The sequence below is a fragment of the Rasamsonia byssochlamydoides genome, assembly GCF_041956645.1.
Source record: "Rasamsonia byssochlamydoides strain NRRL 3658 unplaced genomic scaffold VTN77scaffold_16, whole genome shotgun sequence".
Classification (NCBI taxonomy): Eukaryota; Fungi; Ascomycota; class Eurotiomycetes; order Eurotiales; family Trichocomaceae; genus Rasamsonia; species Rasamsonia byssochlamydoides.
The window spans coordinates 256,780-275,023 of NW_027192399.1; the positions used below are offsets into that span (position 1 = coordinate 256,780).

The 18,244-nt window shown below is 49.5% G+C and overlaps 8 protein-coding genes across 8 annotated transcripts; 4 read left to right on the forward strand and 4 right to left on the reverse strand.

The window, feature by feature from the left end:
- Window positions 1-1,343: 1,343 nt before the first annotated feature.
- VTN77DRAFT_2093 (uncharacterized protein) lies at window positions 1,344-4,380 on the reverse strand (the record flags this gene model as incomplete). Its single annotated transcript, XM_069417896.1, has 5 exons — window positions 1,344-1,452; window positions 1,509-4,036; window positions 4,093-4,130; window positions 4,182-4,202; window positions 4,257-4,380. The coding sequence occupies 5 exons, from the start codon at window positions 4,378-4,380 to the stop codon at window positions 1,344-1,346; spliced, it is 2,820 nt and encodes a 939-aa protein (XP_069279573.1).
- Window positions 4,381-5,543: 1,163 nt separating this feature from the next.
- VTN77DRAFT_2094 (uncharacterized protein) lies at window positions 5,544-6,287 on the forward strand (the record flags this gene model as incomplete). Its single annotated transcript, XM_069417897.1, has 1 exon — window positions 5,544-6,287. The coding sequence occupies one exon, from the start codon at window positions 5,544-5,546 to the stop codon at window positions 6,285-6,287; it is 744 nt and encodes a 247-aa protein (XP_069279574.1).
- Window positions 6,288-6,542: 255 nt separating this feature from the next.
- On the reverse strand, window positions 6,543-7,603 carry VTN77DRAFT_2095 (uncharacterized protein; the record flags this gene model as incomplete). Its single annotated transcript, XM_069417898.1, has 2 exons — window positions 6,543-7,259; window positions 7,415-7,603. 2 exons carry the CDS (start codon window positions 7,601-7,603, stop codon window positions 6,543-6,545), a joined length of 906 nt encoding a protein of 301 aa, XP_069279575.1.
- A 764-nt stretch (window positions 7,604-8,367) lies between these two features.
- VTN77DRAFT_2096 (uncharacterized protein) lies at window positions 8,368-9,207 on the forward strand (the record flags this gene model as incomplete). The annotated part of the gene is made up of 2 exons (XM_069417899.1): window positions 8,368-8,432; window positions 8,937-9,207. 2 exons carry the CDS (start codon window positions 8,368-8,370, stop codon window positions 9,205-9,207), a joined length of 336 nt encoding a protein of 111 aa, XP_069279576.1.
- Window positions 9,208-9,238: 31 nt separating this feature from the next.
- VTN77DRAFT_2097 (uncharacterized protein) lies at window positions 9,239-10,439 on the forward strand (the record flags this gene model as incomplete). The annotated part of the gene is made up of 4 exons (XM_069417900.1): window positions 9,239-9,265; window positions 9,336-9,854; window positions 9,914-10,030; window positions 10,080-10,439. 4 exons carry the CDS (start codon window positions 9,239-9,241, stop codon window positions 10,437-10,439), a joined length of 1,023 nt encoding a protein of 340 aa, XP_069279577.1.
- A 1,261-nt stretch (window positions 10,440-11,700) lies between these two features.
- Window positions 11,701-12,235, reverse strand: VTN77DRAFT_2098 (uncharacterized protein; the record flags this gene model as incomplete). Its single annotated transcript, XM_069417901.1, has 2 exons — window positions 11,701-12,009; window positions 12,077-12,235. 2 exons carry the CDS (start codon window positions 12,233-12,235, stop codon window positions 11,701-11,703), a joined length of 468 nt encoding a protein of 155 aa, XP_069279578.1.
- An 849-nt stretch (window positions 12,236-13,084) lies between these two features.
- On the reverse strand, window positions 13,085-14,991 carry VTN77DRAFT_2099 (uncharacterized protein; the record flags this gene model as incomplete). Its single annotated transcript, XM_069417902.1, has 7 exons — window positions 13,085-13,594; window positions 13,653-13,696; window positions 13,750-13,887; window positions 13,938-14,006; window positions 14,053-14,410; window positions 14,462-14,474; window positions 14,528-14,991. The coding sequence occupies 7 exons, from the start codon at window positions 14,989-14,991 to the stop codon at window positions 13,085-13,087; spliced, it is 1,596 nt and encodes a 531-aa protein (XP_069279579.1).
- A 1,110-nt stretch (window positions 14,992-16,101) lies between these two features.
- On the forward strand, window positions 16,102-16,979 carry VTN77DRAFT_2100 (uncharacterized protein; the record flags this gene model as incomplete). The annotated part of the gene is made up of 4 exons (XM_069417905.1): window positions 16,102-16,164; window positions 16,225-16,585; window positions 16,635-16,865; window positions 16,924-16,979. 4 exons carry the CDS (start codon window positions 16,102-16,104, stop codon window positions 16,977-16,979), a joined length of 711 nt encoding a protein of 236 aa, XP_069279580.1.
- Between the last annotated feature and the right edge of the window lie 1,265 nt (window positions 16,980-18,244).

Sequence of the window (18,244 nt, forward strand, 5' to 3'; positions counted from 1 at the left end):
CGACGAGAGAGCGAGGAAATGGAGACGGGGAGAGAGGAGGTGGAAGGCATCTGGATGCCACAGCGCGCAATGGCGGGACTGTTCCGAAGCAGATTCATTCTGATAAGCTAATAGATTGGGCGAGCAGTCTAAGTCGATTGACCACCCGAAACCCGAACCTCTGAGGGCCTGTTCTCTTTGATTCCTACTCTTTTTTTCCCGACGCGTGCTGCTGTTTCGCCTCGTCCGTCTGTCCGCCAGCAAGAGCCGAGGTGGGCGGAAGCTCAATCAATGCGAGTGGAGTAGTTAGCGCCAGTCGTGTGGAGGTTGCAGCAGGGCAGGTCCAGAGCAGATTCGTCAGGCACAACAGGCAGAGACGAACAAGCAGAGGCAGAAAATGAGGAAAGAACAGAACAGAAAAAGTCAAAAGAAATGAAATGTCAGTCTGAAGTGGCTGGTGCGCAGGTTAACTTAACGCTGGTGTGCTGCTTCAAGCTCTGCTCTGCTTGTTTTCTTTGCGGATAAACTGGACAGATTTGGCTGCAGCGAACCCAACTGGGCGGGGCTCCCCACAGCATGCCGCCGAAGCCGGCCTGAGACGTCATTGTCATTCTCGTCAGGATTACATGAGCATCGACGCAAGTCACGCGTTGAGCATAGTACAGAGTAGATATATTGTCTATATATATGTTCTTATAACACAGATAATAGATCAAAGGCATACACCATCTTTGAAATTGAACAAACCTTCCACTCTCCTAGCAGACTGGTCTTACTGAGGTTTGTTCCTTGCTGTACGGAGGTATGTAGTACTCTGCACAGTACGGAGGATTCGGAGGTAACTACTAGGTAGGTGATTACGTGAGCAACCTGCCGGAAGAGCGCATTTACTCCGCGGCAATCTGCTTTTCCCGGCAAACACTGTCCGACGGAAAACTATCTCGGCTTATGTCCGATCAGCTATCAATGCCTCAGGCAAGTAATATAAATACCTAGATACATCCTCTGACCAGAGGTAATTACCTGCAAGACCAAAATCTCCAAGGATTTTTTTTATTATTTAATTCTATTTTCTAATACGGTTCAGGTCCACAAGAATCACGACTTTCGCAGACAACTGCCGTATCCGAACAAAATCTGGTATCATCACCAGTAAGGCGATAGTGGAATATCGCAGACATCAAAAACCGCTGTGAGGTGTTGAAAAACCATCGCCATGCCTTCATGCCATGCACCATGCCGCTATGTGGATCTATAACTTGCATCAGACGCCCGTCCAGCTCCCAACCGTTTTGGACATGTGTTGAATCGCGTTGCGTAGACAAGAAAGAAGAGGAAAGAAAAATGTGACAGAAAAATTGCGACTAAAACAGCCCGTCGATCTCTCCCGTCTCGGGATCGACGTCGACGTTGAGGTATCCCGGCGCCGTGGGCAAGCCAGGAATGGTCTGAATGTCAGCAGCAAGGGCGTACCTACGTTCGTCAGTAAAAAAAAAAACAATCAAAAGAACTGGTGGGGAAACACTCACAGATATCCTGCTCCGGCGGACAACCTGACGTCCCGGATGGGCACCGTAAAGCCCGTGGGAGCCCCCTTCAGCGCAGGATCGTGGCTGAGCGAGTATTGCGTCTTGGCAATGCAGATGGGCAGGTTTCCAAAGCCCTGCTTGGTGTACGTGTCCACCTTCTTCTGCGCCAGCTCGCTGAACTCCACCTTGTCAGCGCCGTACATGGCCTTGGCGATCCGATCAATGCGTTCCTGAACCGTCCCCTCGAGATCGTAGAGCAGCTTGAAGTCCTTGGGCTTGGAGCTCGCCGCGATGACAGCCTTCGCCAAGTCCACCGCTCCAGCACCGCCCTCCGCCCAGTGGTTGGCCGGGACAGCGTCCTCCGCGCCGGCCGCGATGGCCTCTTCGCGAATGACAGCGATTTCGGCGTCGGTGTCGGTGTCGAATTTGTTGATCGCAACGACGACAGGGATGCCATATTGCTTGGCGTTCTCGATGTGCTTGCGCAGATTCACGCAGCCCTTCCGCAGAAGCTCCACGTTTTCAGTCCGGTAGACTTCAGGCAGAGGAGCACCAGGCGAGATTTCGGGCCCGCCACCGTGGACCTTCAATGCCCGGACGGTCGCGACCACGACCACCGTGTCGGGAACAAGACCCGAGGATCGGCACTTGATGTTGAAGAAGCGCTCGCCGCCCATGGTGAAATCGAAGCCAGCCTCCGTCACCACAAATCCAGTCTTGGCGTCGTGGTCCTCGTCTGGCTCGGTACCAGCCAGCTTCAAGGCCAGCTTGTCGGCCACCACCGAGCTGGCGCCGATACTGATATTCGCGAACGGACCAGCGTGGACGAAGACCGGCGTACCCTCCAGAGTTTGCATCAAGTTGGGCTTGATGGCATCCTTCATGAGAGCCGTCAGAGCTCCACCGACGCCAATGTCATCGGCGGTGACGGGGTCACCGTTCTTCGACGTTCCAATCACCATCCGTCCCAGTCTCTCCCGCATGTCTGCAAGGTCGTTGCTCAGGGCCAGAATGGCCATACACTCACTTGCCACTGAGATATCGAACGCCGTCTCCCGAGTCAGACCCTTCTCCGTGGCAGCCTGGCCGATGGTGATTCCTCGAAGGTGTCTGTCGTTGACGTCCAAAACACGACGCCAGGTAATAGTTTCGGGATCGATATCTAACCGGGCAAAGCGACGAATTTCCTCCTCAGTAAGGTCATCCGGGTTCGTCTTCGTGATGCCCAGTTTCTTTAGTCGGCGGAACATAACGGGCTGGAATTCCCGCTTTCCCTTCTTGGCGGGCACCAGCCGCTTGTAGAGAGCAGCATCCTTCTGAGTAGCTTCGTGGAACATGCGAGTGTCAATGGCCGCCGCCAAGAGGTTGTTGGCGGCAGTAATGGCATGAATGTCTCCAGTCAGATGAAGGTTGAATTCATCCATGGGAATGACCTGGCTGTATCCACCTCCGGCAGCGCCGCCCTTAATACCGAAGGTTGGGCCTTGGCTAGGTTGTCTGACATTGGCGAAAACAATCCTGTTCAGGTGCGCCCCCAGAGCCTGTGTGAGACCCATCGTGGTCGTGGACTTTCCCTCTCCTAGAGGTGTGGGAGTGATCCCAGTGACTAGGATATATCGACCGTTGCGGCGATGAGCCAAACGGTCCAGGACGCTCAGGCTCACCTTGGCCTTGGTGTGGCCGTAAGGCTCCAGCTCGTGGGCCGCAATGCCAACCTCCGATGCAAGGGTAGTTATAGGCTTGGGGCGCTGTGCACGAGAAATGGCAATGTCAGATGGAACAGGCTTGGTCAGCTTCAGAGGCAGCGGTGTGATATGCCTATCTCTCTGCTTCTCAAAGTAGGCTTTGGCAGCGTTGACAACGTTCTGAAGAAGCATAGCAACCGTCATGGGACCAACACCGCCAGGGACAGGGGTGATTTGGGACGCAACTTCCACCGCTGAGTCGAAGTGGACGTCACCAACCAGCCTGTGGCCCGACTTTTTGGAAGCGTCCGGAACGTAATTGATACCAACATCAATGACAACGACGCCCGGTTTCAGCTGATCACCCTTGACGAACTCCGGCTTTCCAATCGCAGCCACAACGATATCCGCACGCTTGAGAATCTCATCCAAGTTCTTAGTCTTGGAGTGGCACACTGTAACGGTGGCGTCGGCGTTCTTCAAAAGATAGCTAACGGGACTGCCAACGATGTCGCTTCGGCCCAGCACCACCGCCTCCTTGCCCGCAGGGTCGACTCCGCTCACCCGAAGGAGCTCCATAACAGCTTGAGGAGTGCAGGGCACGAACAGAGGGCGACCGCCTCTCTTGGCGAGTTCGCCAATATTGATAGTACCAAAGCCGTCCACATCCTTCTCGTCGGCGACGGCGGATGTCACTGCGTGTTCGGAGATATGTTGAGGGAGAGGCAACTGGACGAGGATTCCGTGCACCGCAGGGTCATTATTCGCCTTTGTAATTTCCTGGATAACCTCCGCCTGGGTAATAGACTCGGGAAACTTAACAATGCTGCAGAGGATGTTTGCCTTGTAAAGAGCTCTGTTAGACACTTTCGCAGGACATAGATGCTCAGAGTACTCACCTCCTCCGCAGCTTTTAACTTCATACGCACATATGTGCCTGCATTCGTCAGTCAATGGTCAGATCAGAAGTCGTCGGGGGCAACTATACTTGAATCGGATCTGTCACCAACTACACAATTCTGTCAGCGCTGTCGTCGTTTGATTTCTAATTTAAACAACCGACCTTGGAAGATGACCAAGTTGGGCTTGAACCGAGGATTGGACTCTTGTAGTTTTTGAATCTCCCCCTTCAACCTCTCCCGTATATCCTTGGCAATCGCAGTGCCATCGATCTTCGTTCCCACCATCTTGATCCCGGTAGTCGAGAACGCTCGACTTTGATAAGGAGAAGTGCCAGACGAAACGGGTAACCTTGGGAATTCTGTCCCCCACACGTATGGTGTGGCCGATCGGGTAGGAGAAGCGAGCACGCGAACGGACAGGGACGATGCCCCTCGATGGGCAATCGACAGGCTTCGATACGCCAATATGGAAGGCGACACAGAGAGGGGAATTCGGCCGACTAAGTAGGAGTTGTAGCGGGGCAGCGGCCTGGGAAAACGGCGGGGAGCCGAGGAGAGCATGAGCTGCCTACGCTGGAGGCCGCGGGGAACGACGAGCGTTGTCAGGCACGCGGACCGTGCCATTAATTTGAAATTTCAGCGGAATCACTGATAGGACGAGGCAAGACGTGCATGCATGAATGCACCTAGTTGATAATAATACGAGGTACCTTGGAAAGGCAGACCTCTACTTTAAATGATTGAAAATGGTCTACCAGAATAACCACATTCCATAGCTGTAGAGTCATACTCTGACCGAAATCGGCTCTCCGATTTTTTTTTTCGAAGGTATTTTTTTTCGACCGTCGTTACGGAGTTCCTAAGGTATACCGCGGGTAACTGGAAGACGGGCAGTTGCCTCATCCGGTTTAGTGGAATAGTGATCTAGCCCGATAAGGTTAAGTCTCCCTCGCCATGCTGATAGCGATTCAAAACTATTTCAAGTATCTGATGTTCCTATTGTCTTCCAATTTGTTGCTGAATTGAACATTTTCTCTCAGATACGCGATTTTTGAGAATAGCCCTTCCAAAGACTTTCTTCCTTCCTTATTTTTTTTTAAAAAAAGGAAAAGGTTGAGGCGCGTTGCTATCGGCATCCAAATAAGGTGTAATTACCATCTTATTTATAACGGCTGCTTATCATATCATAGATCCTGGCTGCTAGTACTCTTTACGCAAGTAGTAGTGATGGGATCCACGGATCTACTACTATATCTAATTCCTTCACATCTATAGTTATTTGCAAGTTAACAAACTCGCTTGCTTACCTAGATGCCTTGGCCTTATTTGGCTCAGAACGAACAGGTACCTGTCTGTCTCGGGCACGGGACGATAACGTGACTCATTGCCCTGTCTGACTGTCTGACTTTCCTAACTCGACCGCGACGCGACTAGCATCATGGATAACCATGAATACAACCTCTAGACCCAATATCAAGACTCGATTTCTCATCATTTCAGACACGCATGGGGTGGAGTTCAGGCTAGAAGCCAAGCCCCTCAAACATGCCGACGTGGCCATCCAATGCGGCGATCTCACAAACGAATCTAAGATAGAGGAGTACCGAGCCACCATACGACTTCTCGAGGACATCGATGCGCCTCTCAAGCTCGTTATTGCAGGGAATCACGACTTCACAATGGTTGACGTCGTCGTCACCCACGGGCCGCCAAAGGGCATTCTGGACTACACTGAGTCTGGCCAAAGAGCGGGATGTTCAAACCTCTTCGCAGCTGTTGCTCGAGCCCGACCGCGGCTGCACTGCTTTGGGCATATTCACGAGGGTTGGGGCGCGAAGCTGGTTACTTGGCGCGATCGACTCAGCGAGACGCCGTCACATTTTGCGGATATCGACAATTGGAGGTCTGTTGTAGTGGAAACGTTATCAGGGTTAAAGAAGTCTATGTTCGACATGAAGACGGTAGAGTACTATACTCATGAGAGATGTTATGCGACCGGCCACTGCGCTGGAGATGCGAATCCTCTTGAATGGGGTGCGCAAACGCTCTTTGTCAATGCCGCTATCGGGGGTAACGAGGATCATCCTGTGCAGATGCCGTGGCTGATCGATATCGAGCTCCCAGGAGCTGAGAAGAAGTTGACGCTTGAGCTCAGTCCGGCGACATTGCCAAAGAGTCAACCCGCTCAGTGAGCTGAACAGCTAGGATGCCAAAAGTCAACTTCATAATCCGAAGGAGGGACTTTTAACAGAGTTCGAGACCTTTCCTGCAGACTCGGGCGAAATTGAACAAACTGAAGAGAATGCTTGAACAAGAGCTTCTTCTGATATCAGGTATGTTGCCTTTCCTTAAAAGGGAATCTTCGCTTGACCTGAGATGATACCGCCGATGAGGCCGCATCACGCTTCTAAGGATCTCCTTCCTACTCTTCTATAACTACAGTCTATCTACTTTCTCGTTGCGCACCACCACAGCATGCGCATGTTGGGTTCGGCCCAAGGCGAATTTTTAGTTTGCTCTATCTCTTCTCCCCAGTACGTGCCCGCCTCGACCGTCCAGCGGGTATTGGTGGCCTCGCCCACATCGTGCCAAAACCCCTTGATGGTCTCGACATTGTGTCGATAATGGATGCCTCCTTCTTTCATCCCCGATATCGGGTACCTTCCCCCCAAGAGACTGCCCAGCTGCCTCCCGGTAATCATGACACCCTCTCGATCCCGGCACATGTCCACCATCCTGCAGGCCACCCGCACCTGCACCTCATAATCCCACATGTGGAACAGCGAGCTCGCAAAGATGACGTCCATTTTCCCGCGCAACACCTTCGCCAGGTTGCTCTCCTCGTAGACCTCGTCCTCCGCCGTGAGATCGCCGACAACGAAAGTCGCGCCCAGCCTCCCCTCGTCCCGGAACAGGCGGTAGCCCAGGTCGATAAACACCTTTTCGAGGTCGCACCCGTACAGCTGCGTGTGGGGGATCCCCTTGTTGGCCAGGAACCGAATCTCCTGACCGAAGCAGCACCCAGCGTCGAGGAAGCCGGCCTTGGGGTCGGCACGCAGGCGCTCAAACACGCGCCACCAGAAGGGCATATGCGAGAGGTTGAAGGAGAGGAAGCGTAGCTGACCGATGCAGGAGTAGTGGTAGACTTTGAATGCTTCATCGCGCTATTTCCGCTTGCATGTTAGTAACCAGAAACAAATAGCCATTTTGGCACAAATGTGCTGTACAGTAGAAACAAACTTTTTTTTTCCTATAAAGACGCAGGCAGAATGTTCTTCTTTACAATCCGATAGAAAATGAAAAAAAGAAAGCTACGTACCAGCGCAAGAACATGAGGCAAAACCTCCTCCGACTTAAACCCGCTGTAGCTCTCCATCAGACTTTGAGCCTCGGGATTGATGCTGGTTACGTTCTGTTGAAACCATTGTGGTTTTTCGGATTTCCGGTCCTCTTGCGTATCTCCTCCTTCTTGAGTTTGGTTGTTATTGTTGTTGTCTTCAATGGCCATGTTTTTCTTTTTCTTTTTCGTTCTTTTTTTGCTTTGCTTTGCCTTTTGCCTCACTGTCCTCCTTTTCTTAAAAAAGAACAATTGGAAAGTCTGAATGAAAAAAGAATGGCGTGTCGACAGTCCGAGGGAGAGAAGGAAAATAAAAAAAGGGCTTGGATCCAAAGTTTCGTTTTGTGGTCTCGTGGAAAGAAAGAATGGATGGATGTGTTACGAATTATGTATGTATGGAGTATTATTTTGGGTTCTGTTCGTTCTCACTCTACATATATATAGATATTTCTGGCATACAGTACAAGATTGGATTAAAGTTCGGCGGTGTTATGTTCACCTGCTGATAATAATCCAAAAATAGGAAGGGGAGGTGATTATCACTGATGATCGTGTCCAATCCAATCGTTAAGTTTGAAATGCTCAGACAATAGTTACCTAGGTACTTAAAAGTTCAACTCGGGGCAGAGGCTCAGAGGAGGAGAAGGGGAGGTGGGGAATGCCTCTCGTAACTAACATATATCTGCGATGTTCAAGACGGTCTATTGTTTTTTGTTCCTCGTTTAATGTGGATTGACATGAGTATCGGATTACCCCCCTCGCCCTAACAGATCCAAGAGCGGGGTAAGTATACAGTAGGTAGTAGGTACTGTACGATATCCCTGCCAGCACGCGTACTCCTCTCCACAGGTCATTTTTTCCGATGAGTGTGATTCTGCAAGCATACGCCAGCATATGAGGCTGATAATCATATCCTATCTTTCCCGAAAACCTGCATGCATGCATATGTTGGCGGTGCCGTTAGTGCGCTGCACCTTTTCAGCTGGATGTGCCCTAATAGGTATGTAGACTGTAGATAGGTCAGCTCGATCTGCCCCCACGCCACTACTGAGTTTGATAATGAGTCCAGAGTAAAGTAAGTAACGTCTAAATGTGTGAATCGATCACTTGGTTTTATCCCAGCCCAGGAACTAGGTACTACGTATCTTCCATAACCAACAGCATCCACTCCTTCGCCACGACTTCTCATCCGTCGAATTGAAATTACTGACTCAAGAAGGGCACTGTCGTGTTTGAAAGCGGTGGCATTCCTCGCCTATTCTTCCGCTAGAGAGAGAACGATACGATAGGGAATCCTCACACTGGAGGTTGTTATCCGTATGCAGGCAGTTACCAAATTTATACATTTCATTTTTGGGAATCACCATAGAAGTAAAGCTAGAAATTAAAGTTGAGGAAGTAAAGATGACCTCTTTTGATAAACCTCGGTTTAGGGATACCCGGATAATTAATCCGAATCTCGAAAGCGTAACCTAGCCCTACCGCTTCCCAATTCAGGTTTCAGGCAGTTAGGGCTTGACAAGCTGAGCCCTACTCATCGGAGATTCTATTCCTCCGGTAAAATTACCGTATCTGGTATCATCCAGAGCCCTGGAGGCGGGCAAGGTCTTGGCGCGGCTGCCAAAGTGTGCGATGAAATTATCACCGCGATAGACGGGAGTAAAGAAGAGATTAACTTGCTTACTATCATTCCCCGCTACAACCCCGCCAACGATTCATTTTCAAGAGTCGAACTGAACTTACGACAAATTTGTCTGGATTTGCTGCTGCTGTAGTAATTACAGCAGCGAGATTGATCGGCCCAGCATGCGGCCTATCCTTCTTCAAGGCCATGTTGGTGGTCCCGCGAAATATATTCCTCGAGAAATTGGGTTCCATGACTAACCTGCTTTTTCTGCTATAGGAACGGTCTTTGAATCAGATTAAATTCAACCGCGATGGCGATCTCCTCTTCTCGGTAGCCAAGGACAAGGTCCTGTGCGTGTGGTTCTCCGCGAACGGGGAACGCCTCGGCACCTATCACGGTCACCAGGGTGCGCTGTGGACGGTCGATGTCAGCCCGAATTCAGTACTCGTCGCCACCGGCTCAGCAGACAACACGGTCCGGCTATGGAACGTCAAGACGGGAGAGTGTGTCAAGGTGTGGGATTTCCCCACGGCGGTGAAGCGTGTCGAATTCAGTCCCGATGGCAGCAGGCTGCTTGCCGTTACGGAGAAGCGTATGGGCTATCTGGGCACGATCGTTGTGTTCGACATCCGCTACGGCGATGGCCAGGGGAACAACCTGAACGACCAGACCGATGAGCCTAGTTTGAAGATCACTTGTACGGAGAGCAAGGCGACGGTGGCGGGATGGAGCTACCTGGGCAAGTATATCATTGCGGGGCATGAAGATGGCAGTGTCAGTCAATATGATGCGAAGGTGCGTCAGCAATCCTCAGGTCTGTGAATCTTGGATTCGTGCTGACTTTGAAAATGAAGACCGGCGAACAGCTGGAAAATGTCCAAGCCCACGAATTCGACTACCAGATCAACGACATCCAATTCTCCGCCGACCGCACGTACTTTATCACCGCATCAAGAGACAAGACTGCGAAGGTATATAATCCGAGAATGTTTATACAGGTCGCTCGCTAACTGGTTAAAGATTATGTCCTCCCGCAACCTCGCCGTCCTAAAGACCTATGTCGCCGACACTCCTCTAAACACAGCCGCCATCACCGCGAAGAAGGACTACGTGATCCTCGGCGGTGGCCAGGCCGCCATGGAAGTGACGACGACATCTGCGCGACAGGGTAAATTCGAGGCTCGTTTCTACCACAAGATCTTCGAGGACGAGATCGGCCGCGTCAAGGGCCACTTCGGTCCGCTCAACACCATTGCTGTCCACCCTGCGGGTACAGCCTACGCGTCTGGTGGAGAAGACGGATATGTTCGTGTGCATCACTTTGACAAGCCGTACTTTGACTTTATGTACGAGGTTGAGCGGGAGCAGATGAGGCGGTAGATATGCTATACAGGGACATGTTGCCAGTCTACTGTCCATATCAGAGCCGTATGCCATGTGTCACGAGATCAGTAGAGATACGCGGAATGAACAGGAAAAAAAAAGGAAGGGAGACGAAAAAAAAAAAGGCCGGTTCACTCTGGAGTACCTGACCCGGCTTGTTTTTTTTTTCTTTTATTTCTTTACGTCATAAATCGGAGTTGAGTTGGCATCAGTCATGTTTTTTTATCTTCTTGTTGCTGCTGTTGTCGTTGTTTAATGTGAAAACTATCTCTTTTTTTCTTCCTCATCCGACACCGACAGACATATTTTTTTTTCCTATGCGTTTTTTTTTCTCTACGAGCTTTTTTTTTTTTTGCTGCGATGGGGGACGTACTGAACCTAGCTAGGTAAATCTTTGAATCGAAGAAGGTGAGGCTGAGGGAGAAGAGGAAAGAATATTTACCATTCTCGGAGGGAGGAAATGGATGAATGAATGGTTACTTTAAAAGGGAGGGGCTTAAGCCTAAGCCTTGTAAGATATAGATCAAGCAAAAAAAAAAAGGAAAGAAAGGGACAAAAAAGACTACTTCTACGGAGTTACTTCCTCTTGAAGACAAAGAAGAGGAAAGTTAGATAAAGTATGGAATAGATACATCGAACGAATCTCAGCAGAGATGGATGGGCATAGTTCTAGCTAGCGATTTGGAATCCTCTACATCGTTGTCATATGAATGCAGAGAAGAGAAAGCGGAAGTCTGATATCAAGTCACGAGGCTGAAAGAAATATCCCTTTATTCGTAGAGAGATAGGGTCTCATTCTCTCGGTGATGCATTTCTTCTTTCTACAAGGGAAGTGACCTTGAAAACATAACCATGACCGCCTAAAAAAAAAAAGAAAGGAATAAATAATACATGGCCACAGACCAGCTCGTGATCTTTCACTTCATTTTATTCTTTTCCCCTTCCGTGCAAGGGTCTATTATACTCTAGACAAGAGAGAAAGGAGAAAAATCCCAATGCATCATCAACGACGACAACAACGGTCGACACTCATTCCGACCGGTGTATGCTTCCATTATCATACCCATATGCCCATATGCCCATGTGGTCATTCATCAAAAAAATGAACGAGGCCAGATGAAATAGAAGTAAAAAAAAAGGAAAAAATAAAGAGAAAGGAGGTAAAAGAGTAAGTTTGTTTTTTTTTTTTGTTTTGTTCTCCCCAAGAAAAAGTTCCCAAGCTCACCCCCGGGCCACATATATGGTATGGTATATATGATTACTTTTTCTTGGGGAACTTCTCCTTCCCAATATCCGACCCTCTGAGCTTAATGTTCAGCACCCGCTCCATCGCAGAGAGCACCTTCTGGTCCGGAATGGCCGTGCCGCGCTCAAAGTCCTGGATCACGGACACGGTCGTGTTGCACTTGGTGGCGAGGTCCTTCTGCGACATCTTGTAGCCTTCCTCGTTGCGGCGGCGCTTGATGGCCTCGGCGACTTGCATGCCGACGGTCTTGGGCTTGACGATGTCGTCGCTGCGGTCGACTTTGGTGAGGTGTTGGCCTTCGACGGCGGTGGCGCGGGCGGCCTGCAGCAGTAAAACAAGTGGTTAGATAGCTGTCATGATTGCGAAATTTTGAATGGGTTGCACTTACAGCATTGCCGGTATTGAATTTCTTCTCAGTTCCAACAATCAGACCGGACCGTTGGGCGGCATTTAACGCGCTGCGGCCCTTGACGACGGTCTCGCGCTGCACACTACCTCCACGGTGCTTGCTTCCAATGCGAGTGACGGAGTCCCAGTCGCTCGACATTTTGAGTGTAGTATAGAGGTTCGAATTAGAGGTGTTTCAGTTGAGTCGATGGCGGGAGAGTGATAGACCGGATGAAGGTGGGATGTCTCGTGAGGAATCTAAAGAACCGTCTCCCTGCTGTAGAATGAAAATCGGAATCAGAGGAGGAGAGGAGACGTCGGGAGACGTTGATAGTGGATGGCGTCGGAGGGAGAGTTGACAGCTGGATATCGCGTGACTGGTGAGTTGTTAAATTGACTCTGGCCCTGTTGAGGCTCGGAGATATTTATATGGATGACACAGAAGCTTCTCGAGCCGTGAGAGGCGGAGCGGAGTTTGGGGGGGCAAAGGCGGTGTATCTCCGGTTGGGCTGGTCGAGGTTGGGGTTTGTTTGCCTTTGCCATCTCTGGACCCCGACAAGCATGACTACATCGACAGATTTTTATGGTTTTTACTTAGTGAGTCATCTGGAGGATCAAGAATTGGCTTATCTGGACGTAGTCATCTCAAATTTGAGTCATTGTTCGATTTCTGCAGATTTACTAAAATAGGAATGTGTGGAAAAGTCTTAGTCATCATCGCCACTCCTCCTGGAATCGACGAGTCAGATTAACCCTAATATCCCAGAAGACTGTTTCTGTATGACACTCTTCTTCCATTCACAAGTAGTTCTTTTTTGTTGTTTTCATTAAAAAAAGATAAAGAAAAGGAAGAAGAAAGAAAAAGAAAGACCTGAACCCAACAAATACAAGCGTTGCAACTTACATTACGGTGTGCAGTCATCATTCATCGACAACAATAGGAGAGAGATTAACCATGGAAAGAAACAATCGAAGCCTCCGGTACAATCTCTCGTCCTAATGCAGCCGGTCAAGCTCGATTTGCGCATCTCTTTTTCCCCAGCCGAGCGCTCAGCAAAAGTATGGCACTCATGATGAGGCACATTCCCGAGAAAAGCTGGGCGTAGAAGTATTTTCCGTGATTGAGGTCGATCAGGTAGCCGGCCAGAGGCGCTCCAGTCAGGGCAGCTATAGAGATCAGCGTAAAAGTGAAGCCCATCTTCGTTTGAATCTTCGTCCGGTCAGTACCGCAGAAATTAAAGATCGCTCCGACGTGGAGACTCTGGATTGCCGCCGCAACAAATCCGTACAGACAAGCCAGCGAGTACGTAGCACCCTCGGTGTTGGTGGTAATTTCCATAAATATTGCGGCTGCAACGATGAAGCACGCACCAGTTAAGGTGTTCATCGGCCCAAAGCTGCAACCACTGAGCAGGTTGCCGATAGCCCGACCCATGAGATTGTAGATGTTCATGACAACCAGAAGACTTGCCGAGCGGGTTGAAGACATATGCACGACATCCTTGCCAAAGGGGACAATCTATCGTAGTATATTGTTAGCAGACAGTCTGGAGTACAATTCGTCCGGCTGAACTTACAAAGTAGAACCCAAAGTAAAGGCCCCAGAAAGCGAAAAACATCCCTATCGTCTCAATTAGCATTGTACGGAGTATACATCAAGCCATGGAATCACACCAATTGCCATCAGAATGAAAGGACAGTTACTCAAGGAAGTCCACTTGATGGTCGACATGAAAGGAGTCACACGCGAGGTCCGCGGTCGAATAGCCAAATTGACCGGGATCATTGTCACCAGATTGATCAAGGCCATGACTGGAAGATCGTTAGCCACGATTAATTGATGATGAATGGTGGCTACATACTTCGGATGGTCCAACCAAATCCCACGACGCGGAGACACTCTGCTGCGATCAGGGAGAAAATGATGCCACCTTCCGAAGTCAGTAAGATCCACAAGAGGTTTACTTGGATGCTCACCAAAACTAGATCCTACGGAGCAAATCGTAGTGGCGAGTCCAAGGCCGGTCGAAAAGTACGACGTGAGCACGATCACCCCCGAATTGTAGACCAGGCCCATGGCCACACCCATACTGACTCCTTGAATGCAGAAAAGTAACCACCATTTTGTACAGAAACTCGTGAAAACGAGACTCAGCAGGAGCAGGGCGCTGCCACCGGTGAAGCAACCACGAAAGTGCTTCTGGATCAGAGATGCACTGAACGCTCGGACGATGAACATGGCAAACAGCTGAACCGATCCAATCCAGGCGACTTTGAAATAAGTCTGTTTTCCCAGGAATTTCTTGTGGTAGTAACTCTCGAACACTCCGAAAGCCTGCGTCATGTTAAACAAATATGTCCTTCTCCTGTGAAGGAAGAGCCTTACCAAAATCAAGCCCCTGGTAGTATGTTTAGCGATCACAACTACATCGACGGGACGAGATCAACTTACTGTGTATTCATGGCAATCAGAAACCCGCATAGCACCTGCGCCCAGGCCTGAAATCCGCCGTTCGGAGGCTCAAAAGTCACGGTGTCGAACTGATTAGGAACGAACGAGGGCGTCGAACCTCGGTGTCTTTCGTAACTGTTTACACTATCCAATTCTCTCAGCTGTCCGTACGAGAGAGCCTGGGTCTCCGACACAACTGGTAACTCGGCCGGCGTGAAGAAAGGAAGGTAGTCATCAAAGCTCGGGGAGGACGCCATGCTAGCATTCAAGATAGGAGTAGCAGCAGTAGCAGCAGTAGTAGGAGTACTGGCACGATCGTTCGCGGAGGAAATGGACTGGATTTCATAAACCGGGCTCGATATTAGGGAGGCAGAAGATGCAGCCACGTCCGGCTGAGACCCAAACGGACGACTGAAGTTTTTGATTGGAATTGGGTCACAATTACGCGAGGGTCCTGGCTGCATGATCTGCTCCAGCTCCTGCGGTTCTTGATTCATTATCAGAACTGGGGTTGGAATTGTAGAAAGCCTTGTAGTAATATCACAGCCCAGCAGATGAGACAGATGACGGGAAGAAGGGCAATGAAGAGTGATGGAGATGAAACGTTGAGCTTCACAAAATCACAGCAAGACAGGCAGACTATTCGCCATGACGATGGTCGCCATGGTGCCAGGCTTCACGCAGGTTGACGCTGAGGCAAGAGAACTAGCAGATTGATTATGTCGGCGGCAGCAAAGTGTATGTGAGTGGAATCCCAGGAAAAACATCTAGCGTATATGTTCTTGAATGATACATATGTATGGTTTGTGTAAGAAGCATTATATCGATATTAAAATGATATTCGGTGGTAACAACTATGAACAAGATAATCTTGTATACCAAGGTCTTTGACTGAAACGAGAAAACAAAGATATAGAAACAGGGAGCACTTGAAGTAGAACTGGAAACTCTGCACACTTCATAGCACAATGAGCAATTATACCAAGAAGAAAAAAAACAAGCTTGTAGCTCAATATAAAGTGTATCTGCATAGCATCTGAATTAGAAAAATATAAAGCAGATGATCAGGTGAGACATGCGGGCGGTGCCAAGGCCAGGTACCCACCGGTACATTCATAGCGTTCCTTTGCCCAGGTACTAGTTACAACGTGGGTACTTGCTTACATAATCCATCACTTATCAGCTGCATGCTTTATCTGATCTCCCCTTTTGACCTGATCAACAAGCAATTCGCATGCGCTGTCCTTCATCAGGACAGAGAAGGAATATCACTCTATCAGCAAAGCCTATCAGCTACTCAATCAAAGCAATTCATCTGGGTTGTTATGTAGTAGCGCATTGAGGCTGAGTCGAGATGGCTTGGACGGCTATCTGTGCCGAGAACCTATTAATGGGTCTTGCTCCACCGCCGCCTCCACGTCTACAGTAAGCAGCCTGCGCCGCTTGCTGACTCCTTCTCACACGACCCCCCTTCTTCTTCCATCCATCTCAACCAGACAACTCTCGACATTCGAGATCTCTCTCTTCTAGACTGTCGCTCACTTCTGTCCCTGCCCGTTGAGTTGCGAATCGCCATGGCGACGCAGGGCGACTTTACCACCGCGATGACCAATCGGTCGCTTCGCACCATCCGCACTGTCGGTATCCCCTCTTTGTCTCGACTTGCTTTGAACATCATGACTGACTACGAATGACAGGAACTGGAATTTCTTGCAGATGCAGCCGTGATTACTCCACAACAGCTCTCGTCGATTCTCTCTCAACTGCCGAATCAGACCCAGCTCCACGCTCCGATCTCGCAATCACAACCTGCGGCTTCAACTCAGGCACCAGCTTCCACTCCGGCATACAGCCCGCCCACGAGCCAGCTTGCAAATACCACTTTGAACGAAAAGACCAACCAGTATCCCAGCCCGGCGCCCCCGCCTGCATACTCCCAACCTCCCCCGATTCTCTCTATTGCTTCAGCTTTGTACGCCTACACGCCCACCGATGCGGGAGATTTGGCCTTGCAGCCACATGATCGAATCCAGGTCCTTGAACATATGAACAATGATTGTATGTGACATGTATTTGCTGCATGTTGACCGTGCTAACGCACTATCAGGGTGGCGTGGTCGGAACGAACGGACCGGTCTGGAAGGTATCTTTCCACGGAGCTACGTTACTGTGTTAGATGAGAAGCCCGCTCCTCCCATTGTGGCACCGCAGCCCACAAGCTACGGAAACCTACCTCTGGAAGTCAGTCAGGGTAGCTCGTCTGCTTCAACGCCAGGTCGGCGGACGAGTAAGCTTGAGGAGCAGGGTAAGAAGATTGGAAAGAAGATGGGCAATGCGGGTGCGTATCCAATAATACCAGTATCCGTCTGAATCGGAAGCTTCTGACTGCTATTTAGCAATCTTCGGTGCCGGAGCAACGCTCGGTTCGAATATTGTCAACGGGCTCTTTTAGTTCCTTGCCATTGCTTTTTAACACTCGCTATTTTGTTTGGGTCGGAATATGCTGAATGGGATCGGTGGGATTGCGCATTATTGGAACGGCGTTGCGGCGTTGATGATCTGGCACGGTCTATCGAGTTGATTAGGATACATTATTTGCGGATTATTTCGATCGGTTTCCCGTTTACGGTTTCATTCCGAAAACGAAAACGCGTTGCCATTCCCCAGGAAAGAAAATTGGCCTCTGTGAGAACCACATTCACGATACAATTCGAGCTGACGCCTTGCATGGACGGAATAGAGGAGGGCAGAGCATGTGGACTCCTGCCTCAAGTGCCATGAATAGATTGGGCATGAAATCGGCAATATGGCGTGATGAGATTAAAAACTTCTGTCGAACGTCTGACGCATTCTCCTGAGTGTGATGCTGAAAGGACATGACCAATGACGGAATGCCATCCCCATTGCAATCTGATCTGCAGGCAGTGACGTGCTGCTACGGCGGTCTCTTCTCCTTTTCTCACTTTCTTTTACTTTCCTATATTCGCTTCTCGAGCTGTCTCCTAAGTTAAATTATTGTTATTTCCCCCTCTATCCTTAATTTTGGAAACCTTCCGTCTTGGTACGGCTTGAAATATAAACCATGTGGGGATTTCTGTTTTTATATCGAACTCCATGGACCTGTGGCGTCTGACGATGAACTGGATATCCCCTCCGTACTCTTGAGCCAGTTGAAAAAAAAATCCTGGCCTACAGCCATTTCTCTCCTGCGGAAAGAGTAGGGTTTGATTTGCGATAGTGTCGTGTTCGTTAGTCATAACCTCATCCTCAGATACAAAGAGGCAGAGACAGTCATCTAGGTCAAATATTTTAATTCCCTGTATTATATCCGGGTTGCAAGGCAGCTTATTTGCAATGGAAGAGCTTGGCTATCCATAGATGGTCAGAAACATATTACAGCCTTATAGAACAGTTTTCTACCCGATCGATATATTATTGGTCATGGTAATAGCTAATAAGGTATTTTGACATTGGATCATACTAACAACAATGGTTACTTATTCTAACCAGTTTCGAAAGGGGAGGATCAGCAGAACAGCCACTATTCGAGAAGAGGGGTAAGCAATAGGCCACATGTTTCACGGCTTCCTCTCTCTTCTCTTTCAATAATCGGCAATTCTTGCAAAGGGCTAATAATGGAATCCTCCGTATTACCTGCGACGTCTCCCGCAGTCCTATCTGCAGATCTGATTGGAGCGATGTGTGTTTTAAGATGCG